The 16,248-nt window shown below is 37.9% G+C and overlaps 1 protein-coding gene across 1 annotated transcript in view; it reads right to left on the reverse strand.

Annotated features, from left to right (window-relative positions):
* LOC109071948 (plexin-A4-like) overlaps window positions 1-16,248 on the reverse strand; it is a 207,039-nt gene that overhangs the window by 51,331 nt on the left and 139,460 nt on the right. Inside the window, exon 6 of the mRNA XM_042740235.1 lies at window positions 2,577-2,700. Coding sequence (XP_042596169.1) covers window positions 2,577-2,700 — 124 coding nt within the window. The remainder of the gene's footprint in view (window positions 1-2,576; window positions 2,701-16,248) is intronic.

Genomic DNA, 16,248 nt, shown 5'->3' on the forward strand with positions numbered 1-16,248 from the left:
CAACAGCAGTTTAAAAGAGGCAAATTCCTCTTAAGATGGGCTTTACTGTGGTTTGCTGCTGGGTGGAGGTCCGGGAAGGCTTATGGATAAAATGTGAAATAACATGAAAATATGAAATAGTCAAAAAATGTTTTCTTTTAGATGAGAAACTTACTTCAATCCCTGTATTCTCCCTGTAGACTGAACAAAGGAGCTTTGTCCTTATCTCCTCAAACAAATATTTAATAATGAAAAAGGTCAAGAAACAGCATGAATGCCTATAGTGTATTTCTGTGCACAGTTTGCAATTTATTGCATTGCAGATGTGTTGTTTTCCTTTCAGTAATTTCAGTTTAAAGGAAAAGGTCAATGTTTCTCTGACACTGTGTTTGTAAATTGCTTATTCTTTTCAAAACAAACACACACACATGTATAAAAATACTGTTAAAACAGTAACATTGAGCACAATTTAAAATAATTTTTCTATTTTAATATTGCAAAGATAAATTTTTAGCAGCCATTACTCTAGTCTTGTTGACATGATGCTTCATAAATCATTCATAATATGCCGATTTGTTTAAGAAACATGTCTTATTATCAATATCATCAATGTTGAAAACAGCTGTGCTTCGAAATATTTTTTGTGGAAACCTTTTTCAGGATTCTTCCATAAACGGAACGATGGAATGTTCAAAAGAACAAAATTTTTTGTAACAAATGTAAAAGTTTTTACTGTCACTTCTAATCAGTTTAATGCATTGCCAAATATAAGTTTTTACTTTTAATAAAAGTAAAAATAAATCTTAAAAAAGTACTATTATTATTATTATTTACATCATATTATATTACATCAAACCAACACAAGTCTACTGGTCTACGCTGGTCTCTTCAGCAGGGATGTACTCATATTAATATTAAGAAAATTGAGAGTATTGAGCTCATTATTTAAAGCTTAAAGCCTTACCACTCTCAGAACACATCTGGAGAGTTTATACAAGGACTTCTTGTGATATGATCACATCAACTCTTCAATGACTGTGAACAGCTACTACTGAATCTCCTGACATCTGCTTTGACTTGTTGCCCAGATACAGTCGACAAGAACGCCCTGATCGAAAGAAATACAGTACTTACATATGGAGAAACACTGCTGTGTAAATGATTTAGTTTTATCTAAACATATCTAGGTCCTGGTTAAACATCACTCCGCAGATCTTAGGTTATATGGTGATGTAATGGGTTTATTAGCTCTCAAACAGCTTAGTAGTTGAGGTTTTGATTTTAGGCCTAGAATACAGATCCTGAATCAGCTGAAATGCCAGCTCCTCTAGTGGAGACATTAATCTGATATAAAGGCTCAGAGGAGGTGCTGGATTACATGAGGATAAGGTCTGAAACCATGGCCTGCTTTGATGGATTTTACACGCACACACACAGACACAGACACAGACACACACACACACACACACACAACAGGGATATGGGCACAGACACAGACACAGACACACACACACACACACAACAAGCGAGTGGCAGAGTCAGCACTGGGATTAGCCAACAGAAAAAGTAACTGTCCTGACAAGGGATATGGGCACAGTGACTGGCATGAGGAAACAGAGTTGATATGACTGTGTTTACTGTACATGCACAACAATATTACGATATTAATCAGAATTTGGTCACATTCAGGTTATCTTGTAAATGCATTAACCTAATTAGATTATCAAATTAAGCCAATTTTCTAGTTTCCAGAAATCTGAATAATATAGATTGTTATATTAATCTGAACTTTGGGTTATGTAAGTATCTTATTCACAAACCCATAACATTCATTCATATTCATTCAAGTCCAAACAGGTAATTTTGGGTCATATTTGGTACAGATAGTCGTAAAATACTGAGCTTCAAAGAAAAAATGATGGAACTAGGAGGAGATTAACATTAAAAGAAACATCATGGACTACGTTTATAGGAGTCTTTTGTCCTACATTTTGCAATTAATCAAGCTCTTGCATGAAATTGTTAAAGACATGACTAAAAATTAATGAACAAAATGAATGTTAAATTACTGTCGAAAATCACCAAACATATAGCATAATAAATGGAAAGAGCAAACATCTCCAGTATTTCCTAAAGAGAACAGCAGCTGTGGAGCATGTAAACATCTTTTTTGCATAGTGGCTTAACCATATATGTATTTTAATCAGAAAATGACACGCTGGATATCATGAAGTATACCCCCCAGAAACACCACTGATCAGCTTTGTGTCATGTATGTGACTCGTTCCAAACGTCACTGAATTAACATGGCATGTGTGGTACGGTCAGGCTGCATGACGCATCTTCATAAACCCATCAGCACAACAGGCAGATCCATAAAGGCTGAACTTAAGACCATGATCACATTAATGATGGAGCCAGAAGAGTAATGGGCTCCATAACTGAATTAGTAAAGGCTAATGTCAATATGTCCAGTGTTTGGCTTTATCCTCAGAAACACTTAAAGGGGTTCTGTAATACCTCAGTATTCCTTAAGGATGTTTTATGGTGTGATTACACAGACGGAAGTGAGGTGAGAATTGAAAATTAGTGCTCACCATGACACTGTACTGAGACACAGAGATGTTGTTGGGGTGAACGCTGAGTCTCACACACTGCTTTATATTCGAGGCAAAACGACGAGGCTCGGATGATCGTTCGCACTTCTCCTTCCTGGTGCACCTAGAAAACAAAGATGAAAAGAAATATGTGAGCAACTGAGAAAGGGAGAAAGACAGCATGTAAAAGGAACACAAAGCTTTTAATAGAATGTGGGGGGGGGGGGTAGAAACCGCTGTACAATTGTGTTCAACCATCTTCCATCTGTGACCAGCACAGCATGAAGGAAATAGAACACAAGCTTAGTTACTAGTCCAAATCCATGCATTATATTTCAGTTTTAATATTTCAGGATAGAGGAAGTTGGGACAGAGAGAGAGAGAAAGACCAGTTGGTTGCGATGACTCTATCCTGTTTCTGTTCTCTCTGCAGTGCTAAAACAACAGCGACTCTATTTTTGTACGCAGAGCAGGCCCAAAGGGCTAAGGGACAGGCCAGCTTTGTGTTCTACCCTTAATGAAGCGTATTCATGGCTCCCGAGTTCTGCAGGTGGGGAAAATCAGAGCTCAGAGACCCTCCCTTTAGACACAAACACCCTCCACTCTGATCCGTTCACAACACTGGGTCACAGAACTGATGAGGAGACCACCCTAACACGCCGACATCTAATCCAGACACATCAGATTACAGGTCCAAGGTCAAGCACGTTTAAGACTATTTTACACTAGTTCATTTAGACATATGGATTGCATTTGCACCGGTGCATTTCTAGGATTTCACATGACCACACTAACAAAAATATTTACTGTAGAAAAGTAAAAAAAATGTCATTTTAATTAAATATTACAATGAAGATAATACATAAAATTAATTATAATGTATTAATACATTTTATATACTTGTATATTATTATTATTTATCAATAATTTTCGGTGACACTTTAGTATAGGGACCAAATCTCACTATGAAATAGTTCCTTATTAGCATGCATATTATTCACATATTGGCTGTTTATTAGTACATACAATATGTAGCACATTATTCTGCATGACCATATTCTACATCCCTAATCCTACCCAATACTTAAACTTAACAACTACATATTAATAAGCAGTAAATTAGGAAAATTAGTGAGAATTGGACCTTAAAATAAAGTGTGACCTATTTTTTTTTTCAAATCTTAAAGAATTAAAAAAATGTAATTGATTAAAAATACATATTATACAGCAAGTATTTATAAGTACCAAGATACAACATGACAATATACAATTGTTGGGGGTAAAAGACCCCAAACACATATTGTAATCATTCATAAAAGATACCTGCATATGAAAGCATGAAACTGAGTCTTACATTTAAACATTTCAAAGTTTTACTTGCTTGAATAGTACAACACTGGCTAAAATAGTCTGCTCTGACTGAGTTTTTCAGCCTGTCATTCCCCGGACTAATCCAGATTGGCTTTATTCAAATCTGTGAAGCAATTAACTACAAATCAGCACAGAGTCCTTACGAGAGGGAGAGAAGTTTATAACGGATGACAGTTGTGACAGGGTTTTCTTCCACTGCAGAAAAGGGGGAAGAGAGAGGTAGGACAGTGAATGAATTGAAAAGTTAAGAAGCCTAACGTGGAGAACTCTGAGAACAGAATGGAAATAATCTGCTGGTGAATGAAAGAGGAAACGAAAGAGATTTAAATGGCAACAATCATCCTCTTTCTCTGTGGTTCTGTGCTAAGCAGGTCTAAGATGCGTTTAATCAGAATGCCCTCCTTTGTAGCTCCAATCACACAGGCTGAATCCCTTTTCTGCAGCTGATTTAATAAGCATGCTGTGTATTACGTGTTCAAATGCACACACACACACACTTACGCTAGGTGGAAGCTATGGGTGGTGTAACATTGAACTCTAAAACGAGAGAGAGAGAGAGAGTGTGTAGCATTCTCAGAGCACTGTGGGAGAGACAAACTGTGCAAGTCTCCGGATGATTTGGTGGGGCTGTGCATCCTGCAGTTAGATGCACTTGTCAAAGGTCTTTAACAAAACATCCCATCTAACAAGTCCCTCTCTGTCTGCACCCATTACATAATACTACAGGAAAGTGTGTAGGCAGTGAAGCCTGTTTAAAGCCTGTTTCTCACCTATAGGGGGCATATGAGGGTTGTCTGTTTATAATTTCGAGATTACAGGGGCTTTGACATGTTGTGGCTGAAACAAGTCAGTGCTGTTTGTAAGAACAGGAATATTTCATATTTAAAAGGGTTATAAAGGAGATGCCTGCTTATGGCGTGAGAGCACTGTAAAAACATTTATGAGCCTTCATTTATGAGCTTGTGTAAAAGGCCCAGAGACAAATATCTGCAGGATGAATAGCAGTATGTTTGTGTATCTCATTCCTTTAATAAATTAAACATTTATTGGATAAATAAAATGAGTATGAGACTGACCCTATTTACTTTATTTACACTTTCAGTCTTATTGTGAACAATATATATATTCATTTGTTCATTTTATTTTAACATTAATACATTGAATTTTATAATTTACTTCTTAAAGTTAATTATATTATATTATATTTCCAGTTTCAAGACTTTTCTGGTGTGTATGTGTGTCTACTTCATTAATATTTCTACATGTGTGTATGTGCATGAGTGTGTGTATCAGTTTATTAAAACTATCTCAGCCCTCTGCAAATGCTTTTCCATCTGATGAATTGGTGAGCTCCTTGATAAGTCATCCAGCATGCACCTGTCAACACGCGGGAGGTTTGTTTTAATACCTTATCATTAGTAAAGTAAACTGTTCTATTAGAAGACCAAGGAGTAATTTGTTTCCCTCGTCATGTAAATACTGCTCGAACATGGCTAAATGCGGTACTTTGATGAATAATGAACAGGAAATGAAATCGCATCAAAGAGATCAAGCAGACGAGAGTGCAGGAGTGGGCACACACAGAACACTAAGGACGTCCTCCTGGCATCTCGCCTGCCCTCTCTCTTCCTGTTCCCCTCGTGACCCTGCGTTCACTCTGCTCTCTGCCACACTGACCTAAATACCATTGCATCACCCATGCTAGTAGAGGAGAAAATACACAAATAAATAACTACACACATCAATAAATGAATAAAAACATGTAATTAGTGCATTCAAATTCATTTTACTTGCCAGCTTTGTTTTGATCGGGGGAATGACTTGTAATGAGTTTGCAATGCCACCCTTCACATCAAACCCACAGATACAGAGAGAGAGAGAGAGAGAGAGAGAGAGACAGACTGCAGATGTCTTTAGAAGAAAGCAGCTAACAGAGTCAGCCAGAAGCAGCTAAATGAATAAGTTCTGTTAAAATAATAAATCCCTAAAGGAGTTTTATTCAACAGAGTTTCACTTGCTGTGCAAGTAAAACTGTTAATTTACCGTGAGAATGAGTTCGGGCTCATACTGGAAAATAGCACCAACCTTGCTTTGCCGAGACTAATTTATAATAAACACGATGAAGTACATTTCTTATGTTTGACTGATGACACTGGCCTAGTGGAGTTTAAAGTGTGTGAACTCCCAAGGTCTGACCAGTAGCATGAAGCAAAGACAGCTCTAATGGGACAAACACTGGAGAAGAACTATACAGAAGCAGGTTTCTTAAGAAAGAGACTGGCTACGCTTAGAAAAGCAAACTAACAAATCAACCCCCTTGAACATCACAACCCATTGAAACATATGCAAATGCAATGAATGAGGTAATCTAGAAGACCTAATAAAATAAATCTCTAAAATAGAGCACACTGCATGGAATACAGTATCCCATAATGTAACATGCTTAATTTCCAATGTGAAAAATGAACAGAAAAATAATTTCAGCAAGTTCAAGACATTTAAAAAAATATAAATCAAAAATATACATAAAATTTTTTCATACTGCACAATATATAGTGTGTGCTTCACTTGAGGCATATATATATATATATATATATATATATATATATATATATCTATAATAAAACTAAATTGGACTAAGCTACTTCAAGAAAGAGACAGCAAGAGGAAGAGAAATCAAGAAAGGAAGAAAGAGAAATGTTAAAGTATGTCATCTCAGTTGATTTCAACATGGTTTGTCATTGGCACGTGGCTAAGCTAACAACACAATACTCTAAATAAGCATAAGATACACATTTTTTTTGTATTAAATAGAAGCTGAGTTATAATTGGCATTTCTCTCATCTTGCCAAACGCCTCGGTTTTTCTTTCACTAAGCTTGTTGCAGTGCATTCTGTAATTGCCGCTTTAGAATTTGGCCAAAATTACTGTAGATATCTTAGGAAGCAGAGTAATTAAGATCCTACCTTTTACAATAATCTGCGAATTGGAAGTGTTTTAAAATGCTACCACAGTAATCATAGTTTTGATAGCAGAGAAAAAAACCTTTTACATTGAAACGCCTACCGTTCCGAAGCCAATTCTACTCCAAACATCTCACTGAAATTCCATTATGCGTAAAATAAAAAGCAAAGCCACCGTACTGTATTACTACTGAGTTCAGCTGCTAGCAGACAGACTTTTGAACTCTAGCCAGTTTACTCTCTACATATACTGTAGTACAGTATCATATTAAGATTTCTTAAGGATGAGTCAATGCATATTTGAATATACACTTTAATAGACATTCATCCCAATGGTTATCCAGCCTGCCTTTGGAATAGTTTCCCAATGGATGAGAGCAAAACGGATGAGGAGCAAGGAGGAGAAATTGAGCTGAACTATTGTCCAGTGGCCAGACAGACAAACCCCGTCCAAGTTGTACGAAAAGAAAATTTGACACTTTTAAAATGCAGTGATACCCATAGAGAAAGGGAGCGAAGGAGAGCATTGACAAAAGAAGGTGCAGCCACACTGACAAATGGCAGGTTTAAATTTAGAGGCAGCGCTTTGAGCCAGACCCTCAGAGCCCCCTGCGAGGTCACCATCATTATGGAGTGAGCAAAGAAGAGGGATGCAAGGAAAGAGGAAGACATGAAGCAGAGAGAAGGAAAGAGGGGAGAAGAGAGACAGAGGAAGATACTCGTGGAGAGTCATTATGCAGTCCAGTGGCTCTGACCCGATTATTCCCAGCAGAGACCTCGTGGCCACTGTCCCCCACTGGGCCACAAACCTCAGCTGAGTGGAAAATTAGTGTGGAGCACCCTGGGAATGACCCCAACACACTGAAACATGAGACACCAAACACACGCTTGCAAAAAAAAAAAAAAACACCCAGGCTGCAGCACTCACTTAACACCATGCACAAAAAATATAATCCAATATTCATTCAGTCCTATGGTGCCTCAAGTTGCTACTACAGTTAACTGTTGCTACGTTCAAACATGTGGTTGTGCATGCAGTAAAGAGAGCGGCCTTTCGGTTACACCTGACTTCCACTGTGTGGTCAAAAAATATCATGGAAATCAATAGAAAACCTGAAAATGTTGTAAGTTGATGATTTTTGGGTAGACTATACCTTTAATGGTTATTTGGAAATATAGTCTACAAAGACTGCCATTCTTGTACTTTTGCTCAACCATATTTACTTCAACACTGCCTAAAAGCAGTATGACCTCAGAATCTGAGCTGCATTTCTAAACACTTTCATGTGACTTGAATCCATCCGACTCCAGACTACGGCGCAGCTGGAGAGATACATTACCTATCAAAGTTGCACACACCCACACAAATACCCACAATTCATCTCAATACCATAAAAGCGCCAAGTTTTCCGTGACGCAGCAGCACTCGCCTCCAAACTCGCATGCAATTTCAGGAGCTGTCAAAAACACCTCAGACCGGCTCCTTCATCTCATCTCCCCGCTGTCCCTGTTCCTCCTGGGCCAGGGGACCCATCTTACCCTGCTAATATTAAACAGATTATCTGTCTCCTCCAACACCACGTCCCCTACAGATCTTATCAAACATTGCACGTATTAACACCCAATCTGTCTCCTGTGACTGCCTTCCGGCTGTCAGGATTCAGCTCAGAGGAACGTTTACAACTCTTTTTTTATCTCTTGCTGTTTAGATCGAGCAGACAGATCTTTTACCTTTCAGCTGCAGGGGTCAACTGAGTTTTCAGCAGAAAGAAATACAGAACACAGAAGACCACTAAGAATGACCGAAAGACAGAGGATGTTAAGACATTTAGAGTCTTTGTCTTCAAAGTTATACAAAGCATTTTAAAGAGGTCACACTCAATAAGACTCCACCTAAGAAAGGATAGTAACTTGAGTGTGTGTGCTATAGTTAGAGCATCTGTCCTCTATCACAAAGGGCAAACAAACCTAAAAGAATGATCCAACATGTCCCACATGCCCAGAGGAAAAATCAATGTGCCGCTCAAATTAGAGAGAACAATCTGATCTGGTCAAACATTTATGAAAACATTTCACTTCTGTGCCAAAGCAAGGTGAATGGCAATTACAAAGAGTCTGTGAACTGGCATATCACATTTCTAGAGCTGTTTGGAATAGAGAAACACGCATTACATTTTAAACCTGTGTAAAATTAGGCAACGATGAACACAGGACTGTGTCTCTTTCCTTATCCTAACTGTGCTGGTTTTTCTTTCCATAATGCACAGAGGTGTTTTATCCCACATCTTTATAGACCATTCAAAGACTTGGAAAATCATGAAAAGCAAATTTTTAACATGATAAATTTAGAAGCACATTCTAACAGCACTTTTTTAGTTGCTATATCACTGTGACAAGAAGTTTTTTGCTGTTAAAGGAGCTCAGAAAGGTTATTGTAAACCTCAAATATAATTTATGTAGCATAAAACTTGTGCTGAGAAGTTTGATTTGATTTGAAATCGTTCATTTAAGTCAATGGAAAAATAAAATCTAATTCATTGAGTCTTTTGTGCAATACAGGTAACACTTAAAGGGTTACTCCATCCCAAAATGAAAATTTTGTCATTAATCACTTACCCCCATGTCAAAGCTTTGTTCGTCTTCGGAACACAATTTAAGATATTTTGGATGAAAACAGGGAGGGTATGACATGGGGGTAAGTGAATAATGACAAAAAGTCCCTTTAATGTTCCATTTGTTAATTACATTAGTTAATGAACTAACAAATTAATAATAAAAAATAAAACAACATCTGAAGCAATTATAATCTTAATGTTAATTTGAACTTTACGAATACATTGTTAAAATCAGAAGTTGCACCTGATAATATTAAACAGATCAGAGCTTACATGAACAGTTATATTTTTATTAATGAATGTTAACAAAGATAAATACATACTGTGACACATGCTCATTGTTTGTTGATGTTAGTTAATTTATAGATAAAACTATTATTATAATTTAATAACTGGCCGGTGGTATATACTGTATATTACCATTAGTATAATATAATAATAAATTAATAAAATTAAATTCTGTAATTCTTATGTTGTTGTCATTCCAAAATGTATGACTTTCCTCATTAAACACAAAAGATGAAATCTGAATTTCCGAATTTATTTTGGTTTCCATGGAAGGTGGATATTATTGTGGTTTGGAATGACATGATGGTGAATACATAATGACAGAATTTTCATTTTTGCTTGAACTATTCCTTTAACTTCCTCCACATCTATTTCCTGTCTTTTCAATCAATGCCTGTGCACTCTCTCTTTCTCTCTCAGGTGTGTCTATCTCCATGTCTAGTTCACGCTCTGTCACACCAGGACAGGCCACCCCGCTTGCTGTCTTCTACCCCCTCTCCCCTTTGCATTCTCTCTCTGTGTCTCCTGCTCTTTCTCTGGTGACAGCATGGTGACAGTGAGGGATAGGTTGAGTCGTGTAGGACTGCCTGCACTCTGAGAAATCTGGCTGACAGTCGTGAGTGTGGCTGTAGTTCTGTCCTGATGCTTCCGTCACTTTTGGAGCATGTTCCTTTCTCTCAGCCAGCTGCAAACTCCTCCTCCCAGGCTCTTCAGGAGTTCAGCACCAGGGGTGACTGAGCCGGTCCTGCTCCCCCGGGGAGACGCCACTCTCTGCTGGGCACAGTGGGTGTCGTGCATGTTTTGGGTCCAAAACAACTCGGGACTGACTTGACAGGCCCAGGTGGAATGCACTAAGAATAAATTGCCCCTGCTGATAGTACAGTTTATTTGCATGTGCAGTCTACATCATTTTAGAAATGCCGTAACTACTTAGTGTGTCATTGTTAAAAAAACAACAACAACCAAAAAACATCACTGATAAAATTTCTTGTTCCTGGTTAATTTAACCCACAACACACTGGACCAATACTGGTAAACCAGAATGTTTTTCTTGAAATTGTGTGATTACATCTCATTTAAGGTAATGAACATGCCTGGAAAGTGTAGACACTCTGAATCAAACATGTAATCTTGAAATTGTTAGAGCCATGCTCTACTTTTTGAGTTTAAAAATGCAATTTCAAAATGTAATCAATTTAAAATTGAGAAAAATATTTAACAATGTATAATATTTACATTTTGTGACCCCCCCCCCACATTTTTAAAAATGCAATTTTAAAAATCATTACTCTCATTTTAACTTTTTTGTAATGTGTAACAAGTATTAATTATTTGATTTATTTATTTTTGTTGTTGTTTTTGTTCTTACTGCACCATCCTGGGACATTCGTACAGACAATAACACTGATTGCAGCTTCTCTCATCATACATTTGAAAAGAATGCTGGGAAGGCCATGCCAGAGAGAGGATCTTCTAGTGGCAATTAACAAAGCCCTAGAATACAACCACACACACACACGCGCACACACACACACACACACACACACACACACACACACACACACACACACACACACACACACACACACACACACACACACACACACACACACACACACACACAGTACAGTGGATCAAAGAGAGCTGCATTAAAACCTCTCCCGGTCCAGCCACACAAACATAAGTTCTGGACGACAAGGTAAAACATTTCAGAATGGACCCAAACTTGCTGTAGAACAGAATTTATTAATGATGTCCGTAACTGAGGTCATAGCAGCATTTTCGGAATATAGGACATAACGTACATAAAAATACCAAAATTGATAGGACTTTAAGCTTCAGATGAAAAATAAAAACTAAAGCAAAATACATTAAATAAATAAAGAAATCCCTAGTTACTTGTGGATGCCATCTGTAAAGTTTGTTCATGAAGGACACCATGGCCATTACAGTTTTAAACAATGATCTCATCTCTCATAAAGCCTCAGTAACAAGCTGTCAAAGATACTGATGGATAGAGACATATTGATATTCTTGATATGCCCCAAAATAATATCCATCTCATATCCATACTAATAAAGATACATAAAGATATTACAATGGAGTGTGAATTTGTATCGTTGTCAATCTGCTCCAGTCTCAGCCTGTCAGCCTTCTTTGGAAGGAGAGACTGAAATCTGACAGCATTATTTTCCCTGTCTTAATTATGATTTACAGCCTATCTGTCTCCACGCCATTCCAAAGCATCACAATCACTGCTCATTTACCCCCTATGCAAAATGACTGCCTGCGAAACATTCTGGCAATGTTTCCACCACATTTGTAAAGCAGTCAGGGGAGTTATTCATTGCAGCCCTCGGGAACTACTGTGATTGTCAAGGATGGATGTAATGTTGTTAAACTGTGGTGAATACGTTTTCCACTCAATCTGGGATTATAAAATTAAATGAATCCTATAGACTCCACAGATTGACAGAATGCAAACATCCTTCATTTACAAAATAGTATACTGATTACAACGGCACTTTCACACTTTCTAATTTTTTTAAGCAATAAATAGTGTACAAATTTGCTATTTTTGTGAAAAAATCCACTCTCTTCTCTCATAAACAAGAACAAAACATCCTTTCCAAGTCAAAGGGGCAGAAAGAGTTCAGATGGGTAAAAATGAAAGCCTTAACAAGTAAATAAACCGCTTCATAAATTACACATCTGAACATTTAAACCTGAGGAATGCCCTCCCCCTCTCCTAGAGTTATTGATTTTTGCCTCTCTGGTCCTGTTTTCCAAGACTAACAGACTCTTCTGGAGATCTTCTGAGTAAACAGAAGTCTGGAGCAGGCGGCTTTGCTCCTGTGTTGACAGAGAGAGGGAAGGTTATCTGAAGGTTGATTGGGAACAACAAACTTGCAGAGAGGCTCTTAAACTAAGCAGCAACTCACAGATATTTGTCTTTACTCCCTTGCTATCAAATCAGACACTCTCATAGCTGTAAAATATATTTTCAAGGTATTGTTGTTCTCTCAGGTTTGTCTTATAACTCACATTTAGATGAAAGATGCATTGAGACCATTTTGGCACTGGCCATTTTGTATTCAAGACTTCAGATTTCTTTCTTTCTCGCCTCCTCAGCACAACTGAATCCAGCCTTGTAAGCATATTTTAATGCTCTTTTGCATTTAAATTTTTATGGAATCAAGAATTATAATTCGTTTACACTGTTCGCCATGACCAGAGGCAAAAGAGGAAAAAACCCAAGGGTCTGAGGGTTTGTGTGGTGGTCCAGTCAACAAACTGAAGGTCAGGGTCAAATATCCTGAGACTGAGTTAATGCATTGTTAATTTAGCGACACACAATCTTCCCAAGTGGATTACATACACTCACACTCAAATGGACCCCCTGACCCTTAACCCCTCTGCTCCATTTTCCCCATGATCAATAGAAGTGCAAGTTGAGCAAATAAGCCCAGCCATCCATCCATCCCTCCAGTGTGTTGTTTTCCTTCTCTCTCTGGCGATTGTGTGGAACTCTTTTGACTTTTGTATTCCTCTTGAGGACTGGAGTGATCCGTTTCATCACAGACTCCTGCTCTCTGGCAGTCTAGATTACTATATTTATGCTCTGCTGGCCAACATGTTGACGTCACTTAACACAAAACTGTCTTCTGAAACTCTGTTCCTTTGTGCCATTAGCCTGTTTCATACTATTTGATGTGTCTGAAAATTCATGAGAAAGACAGAGACAGGAAAAAGAGATAATGATTTCCTTGAGGGATCTGAACAAACCTCTAACCCCAGTGTTAAACTGGTGCCTCAGTGGCTGTGCCACAGGTATGAATATTACCTAAAATCTCCTGTTTCTAAGCCAACATACTCATAATTTGGTGCTAGTCACTTTTCATGTTGGATTTGATTTACTTCATTTGATACACGTAAAACACACAAAAACTTAAGATTGTTAATTCTTTCCATAAATAGCCAGATACTCCTCTTCATTTTACTCAAAAATCCATGGGTAACTATTAGGGGTGCTCCAGTTGATCGGCTACCGATCACAATCAGCCGATAATCACTTTGGGATGATTGCTCGGTGATCTCTAAAAAGGCCGATCTCATAAAACTGATCTCAAGTTGATGACACGCCTGCAGTGAGAGGTTTGGCATGACATACAGCGGCACCATCTCAGTCTCTGTCTGGCGCGGGTGAAATAATTATAATGTTATATTTCTTCATTAAATAACTTGATGACCAGCCAGGACAAAAAATGACGAGCTCGTTCCTAAAGAGGGACTGCTGTACATCTGTAGCATGGACACGCGTTTTTAAACACTGCAGTTTAATAACAACCGATTTTAATAATTTGAAAACCTTGTGTGAGAAGTAACTTCACAAACAGCGGGAGTGAATCACCACGCGCTCTTTCTTTCTCTCTCAAAATATACAAATGGCTTCAAATCACCACACATCTCAAGCTGCACAGGTGACACAGGAATTGTCACTTGCACAATCGAGGCAGTGTCACATCATCACTAAAGTTTATAAATTGCATTACTTCTTAATTCTTGCCCGTGTTTAACCATTCAATGGAAAGCGTTCACACTGCACACATGGTCGCGGTCCGGCAGTGCGTCTGCAATAGTGTAGAGATCGTTTCCGAGTCTATTGCTGCACTGCAAGTGCTGAATTAAAGTAACATCACATTGTTTTCAGTAAATATGAACATGAATTGACACGTAAATGTAGTAATTACACCATACATGCATATTATTAAAGTCTACTGTGTTTCACAGTCAACACATATGGCTTTTTGGCTAGGTTTAAAGGGAAAGATAACTTTTAGATAAACAAGGCAAAATGATGGCACTCGTGGACGAATGGCAGGATTGCTTGTAATAAATATTTAAAAAAGAAAAGGCAGTAGAGCTTTCTGTCAATGGTAAGTTTGTGATAACGTAAGAAAAATAGTTTAAATGTTTTGCCACTTGCTTGAGCAAATTAATATATAAATCTAGAAGTAAATGCAAAAGTAAAAACATTGAATAATGTGTTGCTTATATTTATTGTTTAAACGTGTCTGTTAAAGATTGTATTACTTTACTGTGTAAAAAAAAATTATTGCAATGCTGAAAAAGCATTTTCAGTGACAATGTTAGGATTTGAAATCAAAATAATGGATAAATGTTGTGTTTGTGCCTTCGTGGTAAACAGACAAACGAAACAAACGAAATAATGAAAGAATCCGCGACAGACAGACAGACATAGATATAGATCTCTCAAACTGAAATGATCAGGGTAAGAAGTACAGTCCATCTGATCTCTGCACATCTCTATTGATCTGTTTATGGCATCTTTCATCTCTTATTAAAAAGACATCCATACAGTAGCAGTACGACAGAGAAACTCTTTGTGGCATATCAGTGTTAAGATATGCTGCTTTAAGCATGATTACCCATGAAAGACAGGTAGATTACAGGAGACAAATAGGGGGAGCACTGGCAGGAGTCATGCCTGGCGTGAGAGAGCCCTCTCTGGGCAGGACTCGAGTTACAGGGACCCTGGTTAAGTATGCAAGGGGAGGAGAGGATGGGAAAGGTAAACTCCAGGGCAATCAATCAGCCGGGGACCCAGGGAGGCCAGGTCAGATTGCCTGACTCCATCAGAAAGTGGTCCTGTTCACTTTCTCTGGGCATGAGGCCATGGGAGAGGAGAGAGAGAATGAGAGAGTGCTATGAGAAAGTAATGAAAAACAAAGAAAGGACAAATAGAATGGTGATATGAAAAATGCAGAGACAAAAGAGTCCATAATAAGAAGCGACACAGGGACTGAATGGAAGCGAGGGTTGGCCTTTGCAAATGCAGCCGTACTCGTTGTGTTGCCAACCATCATAAAGACCTCCTGTGAGTTCTGGTCCTTCTACCACCTGAGGCTAAACAACAAACTGCTGCTGTTTTTATTAGCATTGTGTCCTGTGTAAACTTGACACTGTTTCTGCTGCCAGAGGACAGAGAGAAATGACAGAGTGAAGGAGAGAAAGAGGCAGCTCTCTCTTGCTGCACAGTTTTCAGTCACAAATGACCTCCTTCCTTCATGGATGATCATGACAAGTTGATCAGCCTATTCCTGCAGTGCGAATGCAGGACTCAATCCAAAACTAATAACACCATTCCAAGTCAAACTTAAAATGGCTAATAAATAATACAATAATACAAAATACATTACGTCTTACGTCTTCACAGCATGTGAAGTCAAATGTGTTTATGTATTTTTCTATGTATTTATTTTTTAAATATTCAAAATAATTGTAGGCCAATTACTATATATGTATGAAATAAAAACTCTATCATTTCATATTATGCTCTATCGTTTATATCGTGGTGTCGCAAAATACATTGTATAATATTGTATAATAATGATATATTTACATATATGTATA

The sequence above is a fragment of the Cyprinus carpio genome, chromosome A4 (assembly GCF_018340385.1).
Source record: "Cyprinus carpio isolate SPL01 chromosome A4, ASM1834038v1, whole genome shotgun sequence".
Taxonomy (NCBI): Eukaryota; Metazoa; Chordata; class Actinopteri; order Cypriniformes; family Cyprinidae; genus Cyprinus; species Cyprinus carpio.